At 42.4% G+C, this 25,898-nt stretch overlaps 1 protein-coding gene across 1 annotated transcript in view; it reads left to right on the forward strand.

Annotated features, from left to right (window-relative positions):
* The first annotated feature begins 1,301 nt into the window (after positions 1 to 1,301).
* The window catches only part of P3H2 (prolyl 3-hydroxylase 2), a 151,346-nt gene continuing 126,749 nt past the window's right edge, over positions 1,302 to 25,898 (forward strand). The window contains exon 1 of the mRNA XM_059163145.1: positions 1,302 to 2,055. Coding sequence (XP_059019128.1) covers positions 1,570 to 2,055 — 486 coding nt within the window. The 5' untranslated portion in view covers positions 1,302 to 1,569. The remainder of the gene's footprint in view (positions 2,056 to 25,898) is intronic.

Here is a 25,898-nt window from a genome sequence, read left to right on the forward strand (position 1 = left end):
TACATGCTCAGCTCCAAACTGGAGCTATTCCATCAGTGAGATGAGCCAGAATGAGTGAGGTTTGGTGGAGAAAAATAATAACAGCATGATTCTTTGGTGTCCCTTGAAATTGCAAAGCCAAGGCTGTTCATGGTCAGAGTGGTCAAACCCAACAAAATGAATGAAAGCATGTGCATAAAACCCCAGCAACCTCCTTAGTATAATAGGGATTCCACAGGAAAGACTTTTTTTGAACATTCACACCAACTACTTGATATGTGTGGCTCTTTCCCATCCCCCTCCCCTCTTGCTCAACATCCCAGTGGCCAAGGAGACTTTGGGGAAATTGCCACAGGCACTAGAACACAGGAATGCCTTCAGGAGGCAGGTTGGAGAGTCAAGGGTCCAGTGAGTAAGCTCTCCGGAATCTCTGTGAGAGTCTGGAGCCAAGGGACAGGAAAGAGGGGAACACCGTGGCTCAGATGGTATTTATGGGAGAGGAGAAGCAGAAGAACATGAAAGCCTCCAGCGAAAGTTGTGTTGAAGTCTGGCAAGTGTTTCTTTCAGCATTCTCATCCCTAGATTGATGCTCATTGTTTACGTCCAGGGGTACTGGGATTTTGAATTGCCTCTTTAACTCTTAGATTAAGAATTTCTATCTGAAAACCATTTGATGTGTTGAGGTATTTGTCTCATAGGGGATGAGGAAACGGAGACTCACTGCACAAAGGCACACAGTTGGTACACTAACAGGCAGACTGTAAGGACAGTCTCGCCGTCTTCCAAAGGTTCCCCAGGTCCTGTGATAGGGTCTATGCCCAGGTCTACGCCTCTACCCCTGCTCCAATGCAGACACATACACCCCTGCAAAATGGGGTGCGAAGGCAAGGGAGGGACCCTTGCTAAGGGAAGGAGCGGCAAGCTTTTGATTCCACAGGCCCAGGTTTGAGTAGTTTCTTTCGCCTTTTTACAGTTCTATACACTGAACACATCGCCTGCCTTTATCCTCAAGCCTCCGCCCCTGGTGCCCTCCTCCCAGCCCGAGATGGAGCTTCAGTGCTTCCCCTAAAGGTGAAGGGCTCTGCGAACTGCGAGGTAATGCACCGATTCCAGAAAATGTGTGAGTCCTAACGAAAGTCCTAACGAGACTCCTAACCTCGCTGAGCCGGGTTTTATAAAGGGAGTATTTCCGTCCATTCTGCCACGCGCAAGGGAGGGCACGTGGAAACCTCTCGCCCTGGGCTGGCCTCAAGCAGCGCCGGCTCTCCGGCTGGCACAGGGCGGTGCTGCGCCCGGCGTGCGGGCGGCGCGGTCCGGGCCTGCAGGGCGCGCTGAGCGCCGGCGAGCGGCTCGCGGAGGCTCGGGCAGCAGGAGGAGCGTGCGAGCTGTGGGCGTCCCTTTAAGAGCGGCCGGCCGACCCGGCCTCCGCCTCTCAGTCCGCTGAGCGCTGCCGGTCACCTGGGGCTCGCGGGGCAGCCGGATCGCGGCGGGGCCGGCGCTCTCACCGCGGAGGTGGGAGACGCGACCCTGACGCCAGGTGCCGGGAGCCGTCTGGGAGCGTGGCCGTCCCGCGCCTCTCCGCGCCGGAGGATGCGGGAGCGCATCTGGGCGCCGCTGCCGCCGCCGCCGCTACTGCCGCTGCTGCTGCTGCTGCTCCCGCCGCCGCTGTGGGGCGGCCCCCCTGACAGCCCGCGCCCCGAGCAGCAGCGTGAGCCCGGGCCTCTGCAGCCCTTCGACCTGCTCTACGCCAGCGGCGTGGCCGCCTACTACAGCGAGGACTACGAGCAGGCGGTGCGCGACTTGGAAGCGGCTCTGCGCAGCCACCGGCGCCTGCGGGAGGTCCGAGCGCGCTGCGCCCGCCACTGCGCCGCGCGCCGCCCGCTCGCGCCCCCAGGCGCCGGCCCCGCGGCCGAGCTGCCGTTCTTCCGCGCGCTGCTGGAGCGGGCGCGCTGCTACCGCAGCTGCCAGAGCCAGCGCCTCGGGGGCCCCGTGTCCCGCCACCGCGTCAGCGAGGATGTGCGCAGCGACTTCCAGCGCAGAGTGCCCTACAACTACCTGCAGCGGGCCTACATCAAGGTACGCAGAGCGCACCGCTAACCCCCTGCGACTCCGGACACTCTCTAGAGCCCTCGCCACCGCCCCAGTCCCGGAGCCCGCGCTCTGCTCATTAACCTTTCAGGGTGGGTCTCCTCGGACCTGCCTGTCCCGCGTTTGTGCTTCTGGGTATCTGGTGGCCCAGGCTCGGTAACAAACACTAGGTGGAACCTGCGCAAGCCTGTAGCTCCTTGGGCATCAACTTGCCTCTTGAAAAGGGGCCTGCATTGATAAAATGATGCTTCAAGTACCCATTCAGCACTAATTCCTGAGATGTGGGCAGAGCTGGGTTTAGTGTAAGGTCTCATGTCGCTTCATTTCTCGGTCTAACCTCACCCCAGGTTCTCTTCCTTCTTCACCTCCCCATCCCTCCTACACTCTACTCTGCACCTTTTCTCTGAAGTTTACAAGAAAACATCCTCATAAAGCAGAATTAAAAGTTGACTTGCTCTGGAACAAATTTGTTATCCTCTACTCTCCCCTGAGCCTACAAAGCAGTAAAGATCAAAAGTTAAAGAGAAGGTGTGGTGGGAGAAGTGGATCTCTATGAGTCAGTCTCCCTAAAAGTACCCAAAGTGCTGACTGTGCCTCCTTTACTAGGCAACTTCCAATTCCTGGAGGTAAGCATTGGAGTGAGTTAATTGACATCAGATGCCCAATATTCTCTTTTGGGTGTGTGTGTGTGTTCGGCCCACCTGAAGTTAGTGTCAGGAGGCATTCTGTGTATATTGGTATTTTATCCACATTTACAATTTTGAAGATCTATCTGGATGCTTCAACAGAGAGAATTCAGTCTGTGCTTCTGGAAACACCCCTCTGTCAATCCATGTTGCTCTGAACTTATACTTTCTCTCATACTGTCTACTTTCTGGGTTTTATGCCAATGGGTCAGTGTCTCCTCCACACCTGCTAAAGTGGCAGCTTTGTGGGTTGGCCTCCCCTAGCATTAGCCAATAGGCCAGGCTGCATTTCTAGGGTGGCGGATATACACACCAGGTACAGATCTACATGCACACCGTCCCACATGGTCTGTGCTCCTGTGGGAAGGACACCATGGACATGTGCAGTTGTTTGTGGAGTTCAGGAAATTACAACTGAGACGAACTCTGAAAGCCCAGTGCTAGGGCCAAGGGTCCAAGGTACGCTAGACTAATATCTTGGGTAAGAAATAAGGATCAAGCCTGAATCTTTCAAGGATTTGTCTTCTGATATTTTTTGCTTCTTGATGAATTTGCTAAACCATGCATTAGGTATAAATCTGATCTTTTTTTGGATGAATGGCCTAATTTTCGGTGGTCTTAGAGAATCAGTCAGTGGCAGAGATGGAGGAGACTTTAAGTATCTGACAGCAGAAGACATCCTGAGCCAGTTCCCAGGATAGAATGTGGGTAGTTGAGTTTGGTCCTGTTAGCATGGTCTTCCCAAGAGTCTCCAGTATAAGGTTGGCACTCCTGCTCATAGTTCTGTCACACATTTTGGGGAGATTTTCCTTTCTCATGTCTGGAGAAGAAATGAATATTCTTCTCCAGTCCTATAAAAACAAATAACCATGAGGTAACTCTCAAAATGTGGGTTTCTCTAGTTCTGTAATTAAGCTTACATCACTGTTAATGTTACATAGATCAGTCATTCTGCTTCAGTCCCCTGATCAGAGGTCAAAGAAGGTAAAGCTATAGGTTTGAGATGCCTCAAATTTTTGCAGTGAATTGGTTATAGGAATTAGTTACTCATGGGCACCTTTGTGGATGAACTCTTGGGTGTGATCTGATGAAGCAACATAGTTTTAGCAAGTTCTCCCCAAAATATTTGAACCCATGTCCTAATTTCTGTTTGACCAGCAGTGTTCCTAAGAACAGAGTATCTTCTAGTAAGCAAAGCTTCTTGCATCTATATAATTGATAATCTCTTAAGGAGGAGATACTTGTATTTCTTTGGAAACTCACTTTTGATGGTTGAGTTTGTAGGAGTGTCTCTGTGAACGTGTAATAAAGTGTACCATGCTACTTCCCCTCCCCTTTCCTAAGACCTCCACAATTTCAGTCTCTTCTTGGCTTCCTGGGAATCTTAATCATAAACACATGCATTTGTGCACGCACCCATGCGCGCAGACACCATCCTTTGAGAGTAAAACAAAGCTCTCAAATAACAACAAAGTGCTGTCAGGCTCTGACAAGTCTGAATTCAGAAGTGTTTACTCCCCAGTGATAGAATGTGGAGTTCCCCAGATGTGCTCAGATATGAGCACGGCCCCTCATGTTGTTGAATAACCTTGGACCTCTGTGATCCAGTTTACACTTGAAAAAGATGCTCCTGGGCCACGTTGAATTCAGTGAGGAGTTTGCAGCCAGAGTTTGAAAACTATGAATCCTGTAATATGGTGAGAACTAGTGGGCTTCCTAGAGATAAAGAAGCACAGTTATTCCTGTGTTAGGATCTCCCAGCTGTAGAAGCTCTTGGGAGCTGCTGCTCTTCCACCGGACCCCAGTTACTGAGCCACCAATGGAAGCAGATCTTTTCTCCTGGTGTGTCGGAGAGGAAAACATATTGAGAATTATGAAATCCGAGTCCCGACAAGTTCAATTTCTCATTTCATTGATGAGAAAAGGGAGAGCCGGTGAGGGAAGGGGGCTTATTCAGTGTTACATATTTAATGGCGGAGCCAACATGATTTGATGAAAGGAGCCCAGGACTAATATTTGGGAGTCTGGCCTTTGCCAATAACTGATGCCCATGTCTGTGCTGTGCCCAATGCCCCGCCAGGTCACCTCAGGTCCCAGGGCATGCTGCAATCCCCAGGGCTCTCCTTCTGCCAGATTTGGACAGCTCCAGGGATGAGTAGGTCCTTGTCCTGTGTCATAACAGAGACTCATTGCATTTATCTCTAACTCTGCTCTGTAGAATATTCCTTGAGAATGGGCATGTTGGGAATTTGTCTGGACAGCGATGAGGCAGTAGTTCCACCGGGTTCCTAGACATGCCTTTCTGTTTAAATGCAGGGTGAGACTCTTCAAACCTCGATTTTTATCATTTCAGATTGTAAAACATAACTCATGATTCATAGCCCAAAGCCCAAGATAGAACTTTCATCATGGTATGCTCTGCTCAGAAATCTTCAGTGGTTTCTCCATGCTGCCTTATGCAGCCCACATAGTTGAATGCAGCATCCAGATCCTGCCTCCCCTGTACCCTTCCCGGGATATCTCCCCCACTCGACCCCCTCCCGCCAGATGGAACCATGGCTGCTTGGTCTTCTCTATCTGCTACTTTTGCATACCTGGGTTTTGTTTATTCTTTAGGAGGCAGGTGGGTTCTGGCTTGGGATAGATCTAGAACTGAAATTTACCTCTTCAGTCTCTGGCTGACCGTGAACAAATGACCTACACTTTCTGAGGTTCGCTTTCTCCATGTGTAACATGGAGATAATAGGACTTACCTGATTGATTTAGGTTAGATTTAAGAGAAGATTTATGTAAGCTACTCAGGACAGGGCCTGTTTCTCAAAAAACAATGGAGACCTGTTTCTTCTTATTATTAATTTGATAGTAGATTTTTTCCTCCTCCTTCTGAATATATTCAAATTGTAACTGTCGTGACACAAATATACCTGTTTCTGTGAGGCTCTCCTTCACACCCTTTCAACTCTCACAAGAACACCCTTTGGGGCGCCTGGGTGGCTCAGTGGGTTAAAGCCTCTGCCTTCGGCTCAGGTCATGATCTCAGGGTCCTGGGATCGAGCCCCGCATCGGGCTCTTTGCTCAGCAGGGAGCCTGCTCCCTCCTCTCTCTCTGCCTGCTGCTCTGCCTACTTCTGATCTCTCTCTGTCAAAAAAATAATATCTTTAAAAAAAAAAAAAAAGGGACACCCTTTCTGCCTCCTTTGAATGTCCACAGCGAGGAATCTCTTCCTCTCATGTTTCATTTTGAACTTTGTTCTTTCAGAATTTATGTATTTGCCTATCAGTGATGTGAACTTGACATCAAAGAACTATCTTAGTCACTTTTGTATCTCCCAAAGAGGGAGTTTCCAGATTGGGATGATTATTAGGTAAAGGATTATTATTAATCATCTGGGCATGAAAAATATGATTTAAAATGAGGGATTTAGGTACTGTAGGTCTGAGTTGGTCCTCAGCATCTATACTTCCCAAACATCTATAATTTATATAGATTTACATACAAATAGATATATGTACATAGATGTATGTAAATGCTCAGTGTATGTTTGTGGAATGAATAATAGCTTGGTTTTTTATGTATGAAATATTGTGGAGAAAGATCTCTGAATGGTGGCAGGGGGTTTTCTCACACTGGTTACTCGGTGGGTGTCCTGGCTGGTCAGATGCGGGACAAAGTCACGGAAAGACTAGATTCCTTGACTTCTCACTCTTTTCCTACTTGTAAGTTCTGGCTAATGTTGTAGAACTCTGTTCCTTTCCCCTCCATCTTTCTTTCCCAATTTAATTATTACTTAAAACTGTGCTTTAGGAAACCCTTGACACATTGTGCCTGCTTTACATACATTTGTTGAGTTTAAGCAAGTGTTAAGAAAGATGTTTTTTTTTTCCCTTATCTTTGGGCTTGATCACCAGGAATAGTTTTGACAGGGACTGTTTTTCTCCCACTGTTCCCAGCCACTCAATAAAAACAAAAAAACAAAAAAACAAAAAGCAAAAAACTAGTGGCGCTTATTTTATTTTATTTTATTTTTTTACTTAAAACAAGCTTGCCCCTGCCTGTTTTGTTTCTGAGTTGGTGCTTTGAGCCATTTGACCTTTGTTTTTCTTCTCAGGATTGAAGGGGGGGAGAAAAGGAAATAGCAATTAAGTTAGGCAATCCTATCTCCCTCCTGAAATCCTCTCCCTAAACTCCCTTTCTCTTGACCATAATCTCTTTTATTAGTGGTTTCTAGAAAAGAAGAGTAAACTCAAGGAACTTTCTCACTTTTAATCTGTTTTATCAACTTCTTTTTCTTTCTAGATGAATGCCTTCACAAGCACAAAATGGAAACCCTAGGTCTCAACTGTTAGTTCAGAAGAAAAACCTTTTGTGTATCCCATTTTCAAATCTCTCTCTTTTTTTTAAACGTATATGTAGACTATGTACATTTTGTCCCCAAATTATTTCAAATAGGAAGTTGACTTTATATCTTCTTGAAATAGCTGTTCTGAAATTGTCCTAGGGATTATTTACTCTGGGGGAGGGGGAGTGCGGTGAGGCCTTTTTTTTTTTTTGGTCTCACAATTGAGACTTTTTTTTATGCTCGAGTCATCAAAATCCACTAGTACCATCTTTCTGTCCCGTTTCTTGGGAAGGAAACACGGGAGATTGTTTGTCTAGCAGTTTTAGGTCCTGAGCCAAGGAATTGGAATCCTAGTCATCTCCCAGAGGGGGCAGGCCATTTGGAGGCTCTGTCAGCTCTTTATCAGTCTTCCCTCGAGATTGCAAATAGTTAGTGCCACCAAGGCTTTAAAATTCAGTTCGATGAGAGTAGCAACTGCTTACTTACCTCCTCCTTAGTCTAGTGAATCAGGGATTCCTTTGCAGGTTTTAATAAAGGAAAGCAGTGAACTGCTTGTCTCTCTTCCTAGATCCCATCTCTGAGAATCTAGTGTGTTCTGTCACTAATATCAGTTGTCCCCTGCTAAACTCCAAAGGGGATAGCTGGGTGGAATTCTTTTGGGAATGTCTGATAAAATGTCAACGTGCTTCACGGGGGGGGGGGGGGGGGGGAGTTGACACATTCTGAAAGGTGGGTGGGTTCACCTAAAATTAGAATTTGCTGTAATGGTGGTTTCTTTCTACTGCCAAGGAATTGAACAAACTGGGTTTCCTAGAATCCCTTACAGATCTTCGAGCTGGGAGAGAGGGATCAGTATTTTGCTCAAGAAATGTGGGAAAGCAAGGGTGACAAGTACTATAGATTAGAACTATGTAATGCTACAGCATGAAGGACCCTCATTGATCTTGAAGTCTGTCCCTGTCCCTTAATAGCTGATGACACTGGCCTCACAGTTTCCATGACAAATCAAGAAGAGTCAATAAGCTGAGGACAGAAGGTAGGTATTGTAATTTACGGCCTGTGCTCTTTCCAGACGCTGTGCCGTGGGCATGGGTACCTCCTGAAGGGCGCTCTGGTGAATTGGGTGCAGCTGAGACCTGCAGTGGACCCGGTGCCTTCGGAGACAGAACAGACCCCAGACTGGTCTGCCCACCCTGCATTTTCATTCGCATGATACATAGGCCACTCAGCCAAGAGTCGTAGTTGTCTGGTGGAAAATTTTGCATTTCTCATTAGGAAAAATAATTTCTCCTGTCTTTTTTTCCATTCAGCTTTTCTCCTATAATTCTTTTTCTGTCCTTTTATCCATCCCTCCTTTCCTGCTGTCTGACTTCTTAGCTATGTAATTTCCATGAAAGCTAACCCTCATTTGCCAAATGGCCCAAACACATCTTTAAGAAAAAAAAAAAAAATGATTTGGTACGCTTTAGTGCTGAGTGTATGATTTTTGATTTTCAGGGCTGAAGAGGGTTGCAGACTCTTGTCAGAAGAAGCTGGTTTCACTTGGCCCCACCCCTTTCTGCTTTACTTTGTTTTCTGTACTTCTCTCTTTCTGCTTTTCCTCCCTGATCCCTTGTCCTGTCTGTAGTCCACACAGTGCAATCACATCTGTAAAGGAGAGGGTTGAGGGGGTTTATAGGGGAAAGAGAAAAGCAGGTAGTGGTAAAGGCATTGTCAGGTCTCCGGCTCTAATGAACTGAAGGCCACAGAGCCTCTTGTTTAATTGGATACACAGACATTGGCATCTACTTCTGTGAAACTTTTTAATGTTCTTTCCCCTGGATGCCCTGTGCATGGCTTGGGCATATGTTGGGGAGATGTTCCCCTCCCCTTCCAGGATCCCATCTTTCTGCAGCTGCTCACTGCCACATTCATGGAACATCAGTGTTCTAACCATCCCATTTTACAGATGAGAAAATAGAGCCTGAGGGAATATCAAGTTGTCCAAATTTATCCAGCAATTTAATGGAAGAGCCAGGATTAGAATCCAAGAACCCTGAGTTCCACATCCGTGACTTTGCTGATGACTACTATTTGTAAGATTCACACTGAAAACAAAAACTCAACCAAATTAAAGTGAAACACATCATTTGTTAGTTGGAATAAGCCCAGAAAATAAAAGCTCCCTTATGCAATGTTATTTCCTGAACTACTATGTGCCCACTTCTGAGAAAAACTCAGGTATAGGAACCTGGGTTAGTGCTCTTCCCCGGTAAGCCTAATGCAAATGAACAAGGCAAAGACTCTTCTTTGGAAGGGAAGTGAAGGAATAGAGCCAGAGAGAGAGAGAGAGAGAGAGACCCAAGATGTCAGATTTTCCAGGAGCTCAGGGGTATCAGAATGATCCTACTGGAATTCATTATCTGCAAAAAGTAGATTCGGTTTTTGTTCAAGTAATGGGATACTGCTGAGGACTGCAATGTAATTAGACTGGAACTCAGGAAGGGACTGGCGAAAACAAGAAATATAATGAAATAAATAAATCCAAAGCAAAACAGAGAAACTGTTAACAAACCTTCAATCACAGAAACGTTAAGTGAGCCAATTTTGATTTGTTTTTCCTGCTTGAATGCTAAATTTTTAGCTCTTACTCTGCCAAGATCAATAGGCTTGCATGAAGAAATCAACACATAATTAGGACTCCAGACACAGTGAATTACCTTAAAACCAGATTTGGCTGTTTTTAAAAGAATGACCTCAAATTATAGTATCAAAGACTAACCCAAAAGACCATACTAATTATTTCCCCACTGAAGCAAGAGTTATTTCTTAATAATATTTCTTAGATTGAATCCAGAATCAACAGTCAGCATCTGATTTTAGTACGTGGAATTTAAAAATGGCACCAGGGACAGAGACCTTCACAGTCAATCATTGTTTCTATAGGATTGCCACAGACTCACTTATGCCATGGAGTCTGCACAGTTTCAGCAGGCATTTCAGCTGGAGTGTCCAAGTCTTGGCTTATTGATATTTTGGGATGAATAATTCTTTGTTGTGATGGGCTGTCCTGTACATTTGGGGATGGTTGGCAGCGCCCCTGGTCTTTGCCTACTAGATAGTGGTAGCTACACATTCAAGACCTCTCCCAGCTGTGACCCCCCCCAAAAAAAAGTCTTCATACATTGCAAAAATGTCTCTTCAGGTTCAAAATCATTTCACATAGAGAACCACTGATTTAAATATTTGGCCGTATTTGAGATAACTGGACATTAAGGTGAGACAAGTACAAATTAAGTCTTGGACAATGAATGCTAGATAGCAATGTGTTCACTAATTATGATATTTATGAAAACGAAAATGTTGAACGATAATTTGACACTTTTATGAGGGGGAAACTCATTGGAAATAGAGCTGTTTTTTCCAAGATGCAAATCCCGGGGCTTATATCCTACAGCTGGTCCTCCCCTGCGGGTGCACTAATTCGGCTTGCGGGAAAGAGCAGAGGCTCTGGCTTCACTCTACTTACACTTTTCAGCTGAACGTGATAGGACAGGTTGCTGTAGCAATACAAACTAACGGTTTTTAGTGCTAAACTCCAGAATTAACTTAGGTCTCTTTCAATTCAGAGTGTACCCAAACTCAGTCGTTTAAAACTAATTCACTGCAACTCTTAGTTTTTGGGGGGGTTAGCTCTGTGTCACATGTAATATTAGAAAACAACTTGACCTAACCCTAAACAGAAGTCTGAAAAGTGGGGACCATAAATAGGAGGGTGTCAGAGGAAAGAAGAAATGGCATAGAGATTGAGACAGAGAGAGGGTCAGAAAGTGTCTCAGTCTTTTTGGGCTACTATCACAGAACACCCCAAGCTGGGTGGCTTGTAAACAGCAAACATTTCCCTCTCCCAGTTCTGGAGGCAGTGAGGCCAAGATCGTGGCACCACTGGATTCGGTGTCTAGTGAGAATCCTGCTTTGCTATGACTTCACATGGCAAAAGCGGCTATGAAGCTTGCTGGGGTCACTAATGCAATATAAGGTCACTAATCCCATGCATGAGGACTCTGCCTTCATGACTTAACCACCTCCCAAATGCCCACCTCCTGATCCCATCCCCTTGGGGACTAGGTTTCAAGACAGGAAGTTCAGGAGGACACCAAAGGGAAACAGGAAGATAAAGGGAGAAAGATGGAGAGAGGATAGAAACAATTAAGTACAGGAAAAGAAGAGCAAGGAAATCAAAAGAGCCGGTTCCCCCATGTAAAAGGATGCTGCCGGAAGTAACATGTGGGCATCACACGCTGACATCCATGCCTGTCCTAGAGCCATTCCTTTGGAAGCAAATGTTGGTCATTCTTCAGTGATATAATGCTGTCGGCCCCATTCACAGTACAGATGTTTCTGCTTTGAGAAAGCCTAGGGTAGCAGGGCCATTCCATTTCCTCAGTGACACAGAGAAGGAAGGTGTCCCTTTGGGGGAGGTTCTACATGCACAGCCCTGAAAAATCGCCAAATGATATGACCCCCCACCTCAAATAAATAAATAAATAAATAAATAAATAAATGCTACAGGAAACCAAACAAAAAAGAGATAGAGTCTTAGTAAAAATGTTCACTTTAAATTTACATGAAACTACACTGCTTTCTCAATGCAGCTGTTAAGGAATTTTCCAAGCTCTGTTACGAGACGTGAAGATGAAGAAGACATTTTCTCTACCTTCAAGTGGGTCATAGTTCATTGAGGGGAGTAAGTGTGTATCCAGTTATAATATGAATCCAATACTCCTACGTGATTATGTAGGGGGTCAGAGATGTTCTGTATCAGAGCGATAGAATTAGATGGGAAGAAAGAACTTCAAGATTTGTGGCATGTGAGGAATACCATTTAGAAAACACTGGTAATTTTAAACTTGAAGATAGGAAAACAGGACTACAAAAGAAAGACTATTGGAAGCAGAGATGGTGGAAAAGCTGGATAATTCATTGCATCCGGAGTAAAGGTTGTTTTAAGTGTACATTGAAGTGATTGTAAGTTTTAAAAGAATGTGTACTGGTCTGAAGCTTGAAAAAAATCAGCTATGGTAATATATGAAATGCTGCCTTTTAGGAAATTTTACTAATAATTAGTTATAAATATACTGCCTCGAAGCTAAGTCCAAGTAGATTGTGACTTCAGTTGACTTTTTAAGTTTGTTAAGGGCAGTGTCACTTTGCCACTTGAGGTTTCTGTGAATTCCTAGGAGTAGTTCAACCTTCCGTTTAACGTTATGCTAAGTTATTCACGGTCTTTATGATTCCATGCCTATCTCTGTGGAAAGCTAATAAAATCATGTTTAAAAACCCCACCAAAACCAAACATCAGACTTAGTTCTGAGGCAGTATAATTTATAACTATAATTTGTAGTAATAATAGATATTATTTATTTTGTTACTTTGTTTCAGGTATTATGCTAAAAGCTTTACAAAATTTTCCCCACCCAATTCTCATAATAACCCTACTACAGATCTTAGGTCAGTTGACCTTTGAGCAACATGGGGGTTAAGTGCGCCAACGCCCACATGGTTGAAAATCCTCATACAACTTTTAACAACCCCCCAACAACTTAACTACTAGTAGTTTACTGTTGTCCTGAAGACTTACTAATAGCTTAATAATCAATAAACACATATTTTGTGTTTACATGTATTATATACTGTATTCGTAGAATAAAGTAAGCTAGAGAGAATCTTCTTAAAATCATATAGAGGAGGGGTGGGTTAAGGGGTAGCTCAGTGGGTTAAGCGTCCGACTCTTGGTTTCAGCTCAGGTCATGATCTCAGGGTCCAGAGATTGAGCCCGTGTGGGGCTTCCTGCTGAATGAGGAGTCTACTCAGGATTCTCCCTCTCCCTCTGCCCCCTGCCTGGCATGCGTGTGCATGCTTTCTATCGCTCTCTCGGATAAATAAATCTTATAAACAAAAATAATAAGGAAGAGAAAATACATTTATAGCACTGTGCTATATTTACTGGGGAAAAAATCTTAGTATAAGTGGATCTGCACAACTCAAACCTATGTTGTTCAGTGGTTAAGTGTATAATTTTCATTTTGCTACAGGAACAGTGAAGGTAGAAGTTTAAATAATATGTCTGAGAACATACACTTAGTACAACATAACAGAGTTAGAATCTGAACACAGGTTTTTTTGGTGACAAAATCTGAGTTCTCACGTACTTCTCATGGCTGGCATTTTGGCATCAAATGGACGTATATTCAAAAAGTCCTGCCTCTTATGCGTTGGGTCACCATGGGAAAGTTCACCTCACCTATATGAACCTAAGTTTCTTATCTGGAAAATGGGATAGTCATACCTACTTCAGTGGGTTCTTATGAGAATCTATTAATGAAAAGTTTGTCGGCTCACTTAGGTTGGCGGTGACGCAAAAATACTTATTCTTTGCTTCTTGGTGTCTGGGCAGAAGGCAAGCTTGTGAGGGAAGGTGAAAGAAGAAAGAAAAGTTCAGCCAATATATCATGATAAACTGAGGGAATAATTACAATGTAGTAGGTTCAGAAAACTGTGAGGCTCAAAATACCAGAACCTGATCAACTCTGTCCGAGCTACTGGCTTCAAGTTCACTTCTCTACACAATGGAGCACAGCCTCCTCTCATCACCGAGCTAAAACAAAAATGATCCTGTGACTGGACACTTGGGACTGTGTTGCAAAAAGTCCTTTTGCTCTCTTCCCCACTACATTTTCTGACCCTTCTATTTCACAATTTCCTTGAGACTGTGGCCTCTTCTTTGTATTTTTCAAAAAAAAAAAAAAAAAAATTGACTCTGTTCAAACACATTCCAAACCTTCTCTGTTTCTTATTAGTAGATAAAATCTCTTCCCACAGACCAACACATTTTGGGAATTTTAAGCCCCTGTAAGCCTCTTCTCCACCCTGATCTTGAGTACCCTTGGGGGATGGCCTCAGTTTGGGAATCAAAAAAAACATCTCTTTATCACAGATACTAAAAATATGACTGCCTTTTCTGCAGCAGTCAGGTAAGTGGTTGAGTATTCAGCAATGGGAGGGATGATTAGTCTAGCATTAAGCGATTTAGGCTCTATTTCTAGTTTTTTTCTTTTTTTTAAATTTTATTTAAAATCTCAAAATTTAAGTGAAGTGGGGAGAGGGTGAGAGAGAGAGCACAAGCAGGAGGAGAGGCAGAGACTATCCACTGGGCAGAGACTGCTGTGGGGCTCAGATCCCAGGACCCCGAAATCACGACCTCAGCCAAAATCAGATGCTCAGATGACTGAGCAACTCAGGTGCCCTGGCTCGATCTCTGATTTTATCACTAATGTTTCTCTCTAGGTCTTGAGGTGTCCTTTAGGAAAAGAGCAGCATTGCATCGGATGGCTTTAAGAGCCGGTTTCTCTCTGCCAGCCAGAGATTCTAAAATGCATCAGTGGACTGGCACTGTGATGCCATCTACCCGCGGAAAAGAAGAAAGTGATGAGATTCTGTGGAATCTAGTAGAATGAGATACCATGAGTTTGAAAGGTCACAGGAAAGGAAGTCCTTCCGTTGTGTCTGATACTAGTTCTCATCTTTAGATGGACAGTCACCGCAAAGCAGAACCTGGAAGAAGATCACGCTAGTATTAATTTGGTGGGACTTTAAGAGGTATTAGACAAACTTGGGTATGTTCAGGAAGGACAGGGATAGATAAAATACTCAAACTATGTTTTATAAGAGAAAAGTTGAAATAGGAATGAAAAGACTTAAGAAAAATGGTTTTAAAAAGATCATTATTTGACTTTCTCTGTGTGAAGTGTGTAAACCTGGTGATTCACAGACCTGGGGATAAAAATATATGTATATAAAAAATATATGTTTATAAAAAGATCATTATTTGAGACCATTATTGTTGATCTTTATGGCACCAAGGAACTGAAGAACTAGGTCCATATAACAGAAGTTACAGAGAACCAGATCTTGGCTCAAATCCGGAAGATTTTCCTAACACTAAGAGCTACTCAGATATAATCGAGAGCCCCAGGAGAAGGTGTCTGAACAAGAATCTGACAAATGCTTCAAAGGACAGCTGCCTTTAAGGGTAAACAAGCACAGAAGTGATATTGAGGTAGATAAGATTTAGTGTGTGTGTGTGTGTGTGTGTGTGTGTGTGTATTTTCCCCCATCCAGAGTTAATAAGATTGTGATCTTATGAAATGAAAATTTGTCTTACACCCACAGATGGGTGATCATTAAATACTTTTTTTTTAGAACAAATTTTTAAAAGATTTTATTTATTTATTTGAGAGAGAGAGAGAGAGCATGAGAGAGGAGAAAGTCAGAGGGACAAGCAGATTCCCCAAGGAGCTGGGAGCCGGATGTGGGACTCGATCCTGGAAGTCTGGGATCATAACCTGAGCCGAAGGCAGTCGCTCAACCAACTGAGCCATGCAGGTGCTCCTAAATACTTAAATATATATATATTATAATTATATATATATATAAATATATATATATAAATATATATATATAAATATATATATATTATAATTTATAATTATATATATATATATATAATTTATTTATTTGACAGAGATCACAAGTAGGCAGAGAGGCAGGCAGAGGGAGAGGGGGAAGCAGGCTCCCAGACGAGCAGAAGAGAGCCCGATGTGGGGCTCGATCCCAGGATCCTGAGATCATGACCTGAGCCGAAGGCAGAGGCTTAACCCACTGAGCCACCCAGGCGCCCCTAAATGCTTCTTTCATTAGAAAAGTCCTACATCCCCTTTTCTGTCCTCCTCCTTCGTTCTGGTTAATGAAATCTTAGACCAGGGTTGCCAGCACATTCCCTATGGATAACATACCTAATGTGTATAAAGGAAGAGAAACAAAACAAAACAAAGCAGTGCCAAGCCTTAAAACACCCATGGGAACACACACTTGTGTGATATTTAGCTATAACAATATCCACATGTATATTCCACATCAGTTCTCTGGTTTCTGGCTCAGGTGCCTATGAGGTAACATCTGAAGAGGGTTGAGCGGCAGTTTCCAAGTACCGTGGAAAGTTTTTAAATTGGATGTATAACAGTGGATCAGAACGTCCATGCATAAGAAGTAAAGGTGGGTACCCCTGTCTTTGCACATGTGTCACAGTATACTCAGAAAACCCCATTTCATTTACAGAGGCTCTGCAGCGCTATTCTAATTTGCTTCAGTTCCACGCATTCCAGAGGCCTGTCTGAAAACCTGGCCATATTCCACACTGTACTTTCAGTTCCCAAACCTTTGCCAAAGTTTATTCTCATCAGTTTCCTATGTCCGGTGCTAGAGGGGTCTGCCCAGGACTGCCCACTTAATACTTAAAGATACGTTAAATATTCTTAAATATTTATAGAATCCCTTTATCTGCCTTCTTCCTCTCTGAAATGTCTTCCTTACTCTCTAGATGGGATGGGAAGTCATGCCTGCTACTCCTGGGGAAGAGGGGAGTGGAAGCCCAAGCTCTCTGCTGAGCCAGCTGGCCAGTGAGGAGAGGGCATGGTGTCTTTCCCCTTGTGTTTGCTCAAGTAGGATTCTGTTGTCACAAACACTTCCATTCTGTTATGCCTAACCTTTCTGGTCCTACAATTTGATGGAGCATGATTTGGGGGGCCTTTTTTGTCCACCCCCATTGGCATTTCCAGGTTGTAGGGTTTTCCCAAATCCAATCTGGGATATTTGGGAGATAAAAAGAAAACCCAGAAAATTCACTATTAGGTTCAAATGCTGGGTCCCTAGACAGTCCACCTTCTTTCAGTCTTCCCGTGTTGGTCCTTTATAATACGTCCAGAGTTTTTAGGGGAAAATAAGGGGATACCTATGGAGAAAAGAGTTTATTCCATCTTGCTCAGAGCCAGAAGTCTCCATGCAGACTCTTTAAGGGATCTTTAAATTGTCATGATGATGGTGAGCACAGTTTGGAGTGGGCCTGATTCCAAGACTCTGGTAGAGCTGTTACCAGCGCTTTACTGCAGGAAGCTACAGAACAGTCTTCCTGATGTCTGACCAAAGGCTTCAGTCAACTTTCTTCTACCAACAGTGCATCAAACTGAAGTAAATCAACTGGACTGTGACACTGTTCATTGTTAGTATTCCTTCCTACTCCTGCTTTCAGCAGTGCTGCTCATAAAGAAGTCCCAGCACTACTGGGGAGTTGCCACTAGCCTGCCCTTTCACTTATTTATAGGTCCCTAGAGAAGACCCCTCTGATTTTACTCTCCACAAATATGTAAATATTTGATCATCCTGGTCTATTCTCCCAATAGGATGCGTAATAAAGATTTGTCTACTATATTATATATGTGAAACCAATTTACGGAGGACTTAAAATAAGAAAAGAAAATGCTCCTAAGTGATGATCCCCTCTTCTCATTCCCATTGTCCCAGAGTAAATATTACACTACCATAATTAATACCACCCTCGTTCTACAGATTGTTACACGGAAGTCTCTGACCTAGACATTGATGCATAGTTGATATCACTGCTTGATTCTTTGTACTTCGTCCAACTTTATATGTCAATTTAAGATTAATGACGTAAAAAAAAGATGATAACATGAAGCTGTGTGTGATGCTTTGGAAACAGTAGTAGAGGAAGGATTTGGAATGCTGTGGCTCTCATTATAAGATGCCGCGTGGCTGTTTGATGATGATGAACGTCCCATTTCTTCCTCTCAGTTTCTTCATTTATAAAATGAGGTGATTGAAATGTATAACCTTGAAATCTCTGCCAGCTTTAGTATATTTAGATATTTCCTCTGATTGAAAAAAAAAGTCATTAAATGTCTCTAGACTGTGAAACTTCCAGCAATTAGTTGTTTGCTCCTTGATTTGGTATTAATAAATCCTAGCATCTTACTCTCAGCATGAAAAACTTCAATGTTTATTCACTGAAATGGATGGTAGGCTTAGGCAATATAGAATACTGAATACATTAGAGAGTAAAGTCAAGTGGGAAGACCCTTTGGAATCATAGAAAAAAAAGTTTTTGTAGTAGCATCAGCATCCTGAAGAAATATTTTGACCTTATCACTCAAGTCAGAAACTGTGTCTCTCTTCTCTAACTCCAGTACTAGAAACAATGTTATTTATTTGCTATACAGTTCTATACAGAACCTGAAATTCTATAAGCTAATAGTTAAGATTCTATTTTATTTAAAGTTTTCAGATGATTAGTAGCCCAAGATTAACTCGACCCATATCATTTAAAACCTTAAAAGGCACACAGTCTGATTATAAATAGATTAATTCCATAGATTCCTGAAAAAGACTTTAACTTCTTTGAATCTCAGTTTCCTTTTCTATAAATTGGGGATACTACTAATATTCTGTCTGTGGAACAGATTTACTGTTAACGTTGAAGAAAGTATTTTGAAAATGTTCAAATTCTATACAGATGTACAAGCATGGTCATCTTTTATTTTTAAGAGACAATGTACAGTTTATAAAATTGTTTTACCTTGTAAAATTGCTATTGCTATATTAATAAAAGTTTTACATTATTTTTCAACCACACGAAATTGCTCATTTTTACATGGAAAATCACAATATCCATCCTGGCCAATAAAGCTTAATAATATGGCCTAAAAGTATTTTCCAAATGCTTTCAAGCTTACATAAATCAAATATGGATAGGACAACTATAAGAGAGCATATGTAGAGTTTTTTTTCTTTTTGTCCTCGAAATTTTTAAGATCTCTGACTTCCTTTAATACTTTCCAGAACCATGCATGCCTTTATCCCTGGGGGGGGGGGGGTGTGTGGGAGTGGGCAGTGGACGCTTTTGCTTAAAACAATACTTGGAGCAGGAATTGTTTGATAAAGCTAGTGGTTAGAATATTTGCAGATTTTTGTTTTGAATTCCTATGATAACATCAGCTCCCAAAGATTATCTGGAAATTGGTGGGAGATCCAGCAGCAATAAAAATTGGGCCTTCATGTTAGACTTCTAGATAGGATGCATGAGGTAGAAAGAAAGGAAAGAATGTGGACTAGTGAGAACGGTCTAGTAAGTGTGTGTTTGGGGGGGTTGCCTCACTAATTTTCAAGTCATAACTGGCATGATCCTTGAGTTGAGGTTATGTCAGTGCTGTGCTTTCCTAGGGCTTTTTGCTTGCTTTTTTTTTTTTTTTTTTCCATAGCTTGTTTGGTTTTTGAGTCTGTATGTGAGAACCAAGCACCATTAGCAGAGCAATTCCTCCTTCCTTGAAGGCATGCAGCCTATCTGTGACAGAGTCAGGACATGCATGACAGGTCCCAGGGCTCAGCTTCCTGAACTGGTTGTCATTGCCTTTGAGTGGTGTGAATCACCATGGAAATGAAGAGAATCACGTCTCACGTTTGCATCATGCCTGGAAATTTGTGAAGTACATTCACACACACGTCTTCACTTCCTCGTGGGAGCCCTATGAGAAAGCTGAGATTCTTGGGTTTGTCCAGACGCTGAGAGAATGGTGGTGTGACTCAGTGGAGGTTGTCTCGCTCCTACGCCAGTGTTCCTGCCAACATATCACAGCTGCTCTCTGTTCAGATTGGAAGCATTCTTTGTAGCCACAAAGCTATAAACTCTAATTAAAGTTTCCATTTCAAGGCTCTCATGATGCCATCTTTCTGTGTCTTTATCTTTTCTGATATGTGGTGTTTCCAAGCTAAAGAGACTGTAATTCAGTCGTCTTTCTCCTGAACATATGGGAGCTTTTCGCCCCACTGGGTGTCTGTGCTCACTGATCCATGACAGCATGAGAGGGGCTGGGTGTGAGAATGCTATTTCCAGCCAGGAGCTAGCATGATGGCACAAATGAACGTGGGATCACCAAAAGTTTTTCCCATCGGTTCTGGAATCCATACAGCTCTCTTGCTCTTTAGAGCCCTTTGGCCAAGACTCCCAGTTATCCATTTCACATAAATGAAATGACCTTTACATAGACCTAGATTATGAGAGTAGTTCTTGGGGTATGTTTGTGTTCCCTTTTTAAAATTGAACTAAACATTCTACTTGTGTTTGGAATAAGCACTGATAGACAGTACTGTCTCCTTCTCTGATCAGCTAAAGGTCTATAGGGTTTTCAGAATCTAAGGCAGTTCATTGAAAGAGATGATTTACAATTATACATTTTTGTTGTTATTTTGGTTTTTGCATTTTATTCTATATTTACATGTTTTCCCCTTGACTTGCAGAGTTAGAATTATGATTTGTTTTTGCTTTTGAGTTTTCCCCTAAGTTGACATATCTTCATGGACTTAGTAGCCCTTTCTTGTTCCTACTATGTGGCCCAAGAGAAACTTCAACTTAAATCTCTGCTCTTAAACTTTTGGATGGAATTTGTTCTTTCATGTTGAGGAATTATGTGCAAAATGTATCCTTTTGAGGAACAATTCTTCATATTTTATGGACTTTGATGGAGTTTGGCTTTGAGACACAGTTCATTATTATTTTTTATTTATTATTATTGGTATTATTTAAGTAATCTTTACACTCAGTGTAAGGACTTAAACTCACAACCCCAAGATCAAGGGTTGTGACCTGAGCCAGCCAGGTGCCCTGAGACACAGTTCAACTTTAGGCTTCTATGTATATCTTTGTAGTTTGGGGCAAGTTAATGTTTTTATGAGTCAGTTTTGTCACCCGGAAAATGAGTATAATAATAAATCTGGGTTGCCTTGTCTGTAAAATGAGCAGCTTCTAGAAGTAGTATGAACATTAAGCGAGTTTATTCATTATTCATTTAATTCATGTACTTAAATATGTCCAGTGAGTCATAAGCATGAAGTACACATTAACTTTTATGTTAAAAACTAATAGATCACACTTTGGGAAATACTGATTTTATTCTCTTAGTAAGTTTTCAAACTTGTGATACGGATTAGGTTTGGGCCGGGTGGTAGAATTGTTCTGATACAACCAAGCAATTGTGGTGGGTGTATTGTACTCAAGTGCAGCCAGACTGTTTGTTACATCAGGGCTGGTGACCTTGAGTCAGCCTTTCCGAGGCCACCATTGTCCCAATGCGTATGGAACTGTGCCTGGGTCCCAGGGATATTGCAGGGAAAATGTGAATCAGTAGGCTGTTTTGCTTGGCTGCTAAATTTGGTTTACTGTTTCATAAATTAGGACATATCTGTCTAGAATGGTTCTTGTTGCCACCAGCAACCAGGGTCATAGAATTGAAGGACATCAGATATGCAAGAGAAATGGAAAATAACTTCTCAAATAATGCTTTTTGTAAGAATCCCAAGGCTAATGGCAATGCTGATGAGAGCTAAATAGGAAATGTAGCCTGAGGCTTGAGATTTCCTGCTTGTAACTCAAAACGGGATGTGGAAACAGACGTGAGGATGTGGTCCCTGATTTTCCTTCCTGGGTGGAAGGAATAGCATCAGTATTAGGTCGCTGATTAGCAGTTTTTGCAATGAATGTAGCCCCACAGTTGCAGGCAGTACAACAGAGATTAATTTTCCAGATCAGCTCCTTCTCAAGTCTGTTTATAAAACATACCAGATTGTTAGCCATTGCTCTGTATCAATGTTTGTGAAATTCTCAGAATGCATCGAAATTATTTTGGCTTGTGCTACCCAGTACCATTTGTCTTCTCAGAAGTAGAGCTGAAAATGGAGAAAGGATGTGCATTTTTTGTCATGGAAAAGGAAACATAAATAACTTCTTTGGAATCGTTTGGTAAACAATATATAAACTTACAACATTTGATCTTCAATTTTTCTGGAATTTTCATTAAAGATTATTATGGTAAGTTTTGCCAAACTTAAACAAAGGCCGTAAGCTTTTCAATCATTTCCAACATGTCTACTGTTAATCCTGGAGACAATGCTCTTAAACCAAACCAAACCAAAGCAGACAAACACTCCTTTTTGTATAGCCACTTACTCTGACTCCCATCCCCCGTCACATCTCCCCAGTGCCACTCCTGATCCCCCTCCTGGCCCCCAGACACCTTCCTTGAAAACTTCAGCTTCTGGCTCCTGAGACTTCAGCTTCAGCATGATCCTGGCTTTGTGTCAGCTCTCCAACTCCCAACCTGTAATTCAACAACCATGAGGACATTGCTTTGATAGGTTTCCTTTAGTCTGCTCAAATTTCTTTATCTGATTTTTACCCTTGCTAGTTATCTAGTATTTCAGAACTTCTCTTGATACCTTCACCTCCTGTCTTCATTTATCATTCTGTCCAAACCATCTCCCTGCTCAGCCTCTTTAACTGCTATAGAGTTATAGTACTATATAGCTATAGAGTTGCACTGCTATAGAGGCAGGTGCACATTGGCATTGCAATAAAGATTGAGTGTCTCTCTTTTCCTTAATCTGCTCTCCTATCAAGCTTTGAAGTAGTTAAGCCCTGAACATTACAGACCAGGGTCACAAAGCCATGCCTTTGGGATCTATCACTTATTGTCACCATGTACTCATTGAGAGGGGTTCAGGGTTGTTTGGGAGCTTTCTGCTGTTCCCCAATATTTTTTCTCAAAGTTGATGTTCAGAATCATTTGAGTCCTTGAATCTGCAATTCTTTGTTCTCTATGTGACTTTATTTCCTACATTATTAAGGCAAGTTTTAATAAGGGACAGAATTTAGGATGGTATGATGGGAAAGGAGAAGAGAAAGCATGAGTATGAGTCCCTACGAGGGTGAAATTAATACAGGTTTGTATCTTTTTATGGATAAGAAAGTAAAGGTAAAAGAGCAAGATCAAAATAGACCCACCAGTTTGGAACCCAGGTGATGGATGGCTTGTGATTCATGAACAAAAATAAGAAATACAGGAAAGAAAGTGAGGGGAAGGATGTGATTTTCCTTGCCATTTCTGTTCCTCTTTGTCCTTTAAAAGGCGAATTCTATGTGTTTAATTACCTTAAATAAAACAGAAAAAAAATTATTACTTGAAATGAATGAGCTTTCAGAATAAAAGGGCACATACCAGAAGCCAAATAGCAAACAGGCCAGAAAGAATAATCCTCTTAATAAGTAAGGTTTAAGCCCACTAATGTTAAATAACTAGGATTGGGGAAATGCCATAAGTCCTTTGCCCTTCCTCAAAAAACCCAAAACCCAAAAACAAAAACTGAAAGACAAAACAAAACAAAACAAAACAAAAAAAAAACCCTAAACTCCCCCCCCCAAAAAAACAAACTCAAAAAACCAAAAACAAAAAAAAACATGGAAGTGAGATAACACCTGTTAATGAGACTGCTTTCTAGATTTTCTATCTTGTCTTAAGTACAGGCTGTTTTGCTAAGCTGACTATCTCCTATAAGGTTTTGTTTTTTAGCAAGACAGAGATTGACAGAGTTGGTGAGGAAGTGACACGTGGTTCATAGCAGCTTGACCAGAATATCTACATGGCCCTTGTGTAGGATTTCAGCTGAAATGTTTCCTCTTGGATAGAAATACAGTTTGGCTAAGACCTCCTGGAAAACGTGACTGCACGTCCTCGGCGATAAATTAGGAGCCCAAGGGATCTGGGTGGTTCCTACCATAAAGCTCAGGTTTGGTTCTTTCCTCCCTTTCTGTGTTTCCCACCGCCCCCCCCCCCCTTAATATTCCAGCCTCTTTGTATCTCATCTTCTCCACTTCACAGAGTAGAAATAGATACTGAGTTTCCACCATCTCTTTACTCTCATGCTTTCAGAATGCTGTTTTCCTCTGCCAGCCTGTCTATTCTCTAAAAACTTCATTTGGCATCTTTGTTTTCAGTGCTATCCAAGTCTGTTTGTTAGGGGTCTGGCTTCTACCATTGTTCCTTTAAAGCTTTTATAGATTGATATTAAACAAACAAACAAACAAACAAACAAACTTTCTGGCATCAGGAAACATAAGGTACATATACTAACCAGTGCCAAATACCTGTGTAATTGTGCATCTTTCCCTAACCAAGTTGTCGGTGGAAATGCACACACGTTATAATCACATTTCCTTTCTTTTCTTAAAGTAGGAATTAGGCTGGGACAGCCTATTATGTTATTGCATTAACTATGAATTAGGGAGAAGCGTGAATTGAGAGTATGTTTTTGTTAAGTTAAATCACAGTTATGTTCACTTTGTGTTTCCACAAGGTACCTGTGACTCCTTGAACCACTTCCATTGACCTGAAAACTTTATTTCAAACCAGAAGGCATTCAGCAAACTTAAGCTTATGTTGTCTCTGATTTACCTAGGAAGTAAATTTGTGTCTTCAAATCAGAATTAAATGAAAGCCATCAGGCATAATTTTTGGATCACCCATTTTTTAATTTATTTGCAGCCAGTATTCCTCTTTACTTGTATTATAAAAACTTGCTTCAATGTTCATTCATTTATGGAACAAACATCATGTAGGAAACGTGACAGAATCCCTGTCTTCAAGGTTCATAGTTTTGGGAGAGAGTAGGCAGACACATAGGCCAAGTTTTAAATATAGTCTGTGAAAAAAACCATGAAAACACTGATGAGAGAGAGAGCAACTCAGGGTAAGTCAAGGAAAACTTCCCCAGGAGGTTGGCATTGGAAGTCGTGCCTTTCAAAAATCACCCAGAGGAAGCAGGGCCAGGTCCTCCAAATCCTGAGTAACCTGGTTAAAGACTTGGTAGTTGGTTAAGTGCTTGGTGAGGAAATTCTACTGGCTGTAAAGTCCGTTTTCTAAGGTAATAGTTCGTAAAGGTTTTTTGAGTTTATAATCTGTGAATTGTAGTAAATTGTAGAAACTCATCTATAATAAAATGTTTGCCTGTTTACCAGATCAGTATATCATTTTAAGCAAGCACTTAGCCCAACATGTATTTTTTAAAGACTCTATGTATTTATTTTAGACAGAGAGAGAGAGCAAGCAAGGGAAGTAACAGGGTAGGGGGAGGGAGAAGGAGATGATCTTCAGCAGACTCTGCACTGAGCTGGGAGCCAGTCCAGGAGCTGGGTCCTGGGACCCTGAGATCATGACCTGAGCCCAAATCAAGAGCTGGAGGCTTAACCAACTGAGCCACCCAGGTACCCCTTTATTCAACTTTTTTTTTTTTTTTTTTAGTGCCTATGACCTAGTAGACCCACGAAGGGAAAAGAAAAGGAAATACATGCTATCTCCTCAAAAAAAGTGCCCAGTCATTTGAGGACGTAGCCATGCTTATTTAAGTGAAAAACTTGTTTGACCTGATGTATAATGAGAAATGAAAAGATGCTGTGTAGGCAGAGGAGGCAGCAGTTCTCAAAACTTAGCACAGGGCCCCAGAGCATCTACCTACAGAGAGGATTCATGACTTCACATTCTTTCCATTTTATGGCACAGACACCAGACCACAACCTTTACCTCACCAACCATTGAGACTCTGCCAGGCCCAGAAAGCCTTCCCCACAAAGGCCCCCATTCATCATTTCTTCACTCTGTGATTGAAGTGCGATGTGGTATCAGGCAATGCTGGTGCTAAATATGGGATTGAAAACCCAAATTGCACTAGGGTGGTAGCTTTGTGGTTTCCAAGTCTTTTTTAACAGACCTCACCAATTGGACACCCATCTTGTTCAGCCCAGATGATTATGACTCCATGGACTGGGAAGGCCCAGCATGACAACCAGCACTTGTCTCCCAGCTTCTGACGTGCTTCCCCTCACATGTCTCAGAGCCTCCAGGGATTATTCCTGTAAGTGCTGGGTCCCTGTACTGGTAAGATACAGAAAGAAGGCAGGTAGAGGATGGGGACTGAGGTGAGAATTCAAGACAGTCTTCTAGAGTCAGGAGAGACCATTCACCTTGTCCTGCCTCTGGTTAGGAGGACAGAAGCAGAAGGTCACAAGGAAGGAGAGATTAGGCAGCTCT

Source organism: Mustela lutreola, chromosome 2, assembly GCF_030435805.1.
Source record: "Mustela lutreola isolate mMusLut2 chromosome 2, mMusLut2.pri, whole genome shotgun sequence".
In the NCBI taxonomy this organism is placed as follows: domain Eukaryota; kingdom Metazoa; phylum Chordata; class Mammalia; order Carnivora; family Mustelidae; genus Mustela; species Mustela lutreola.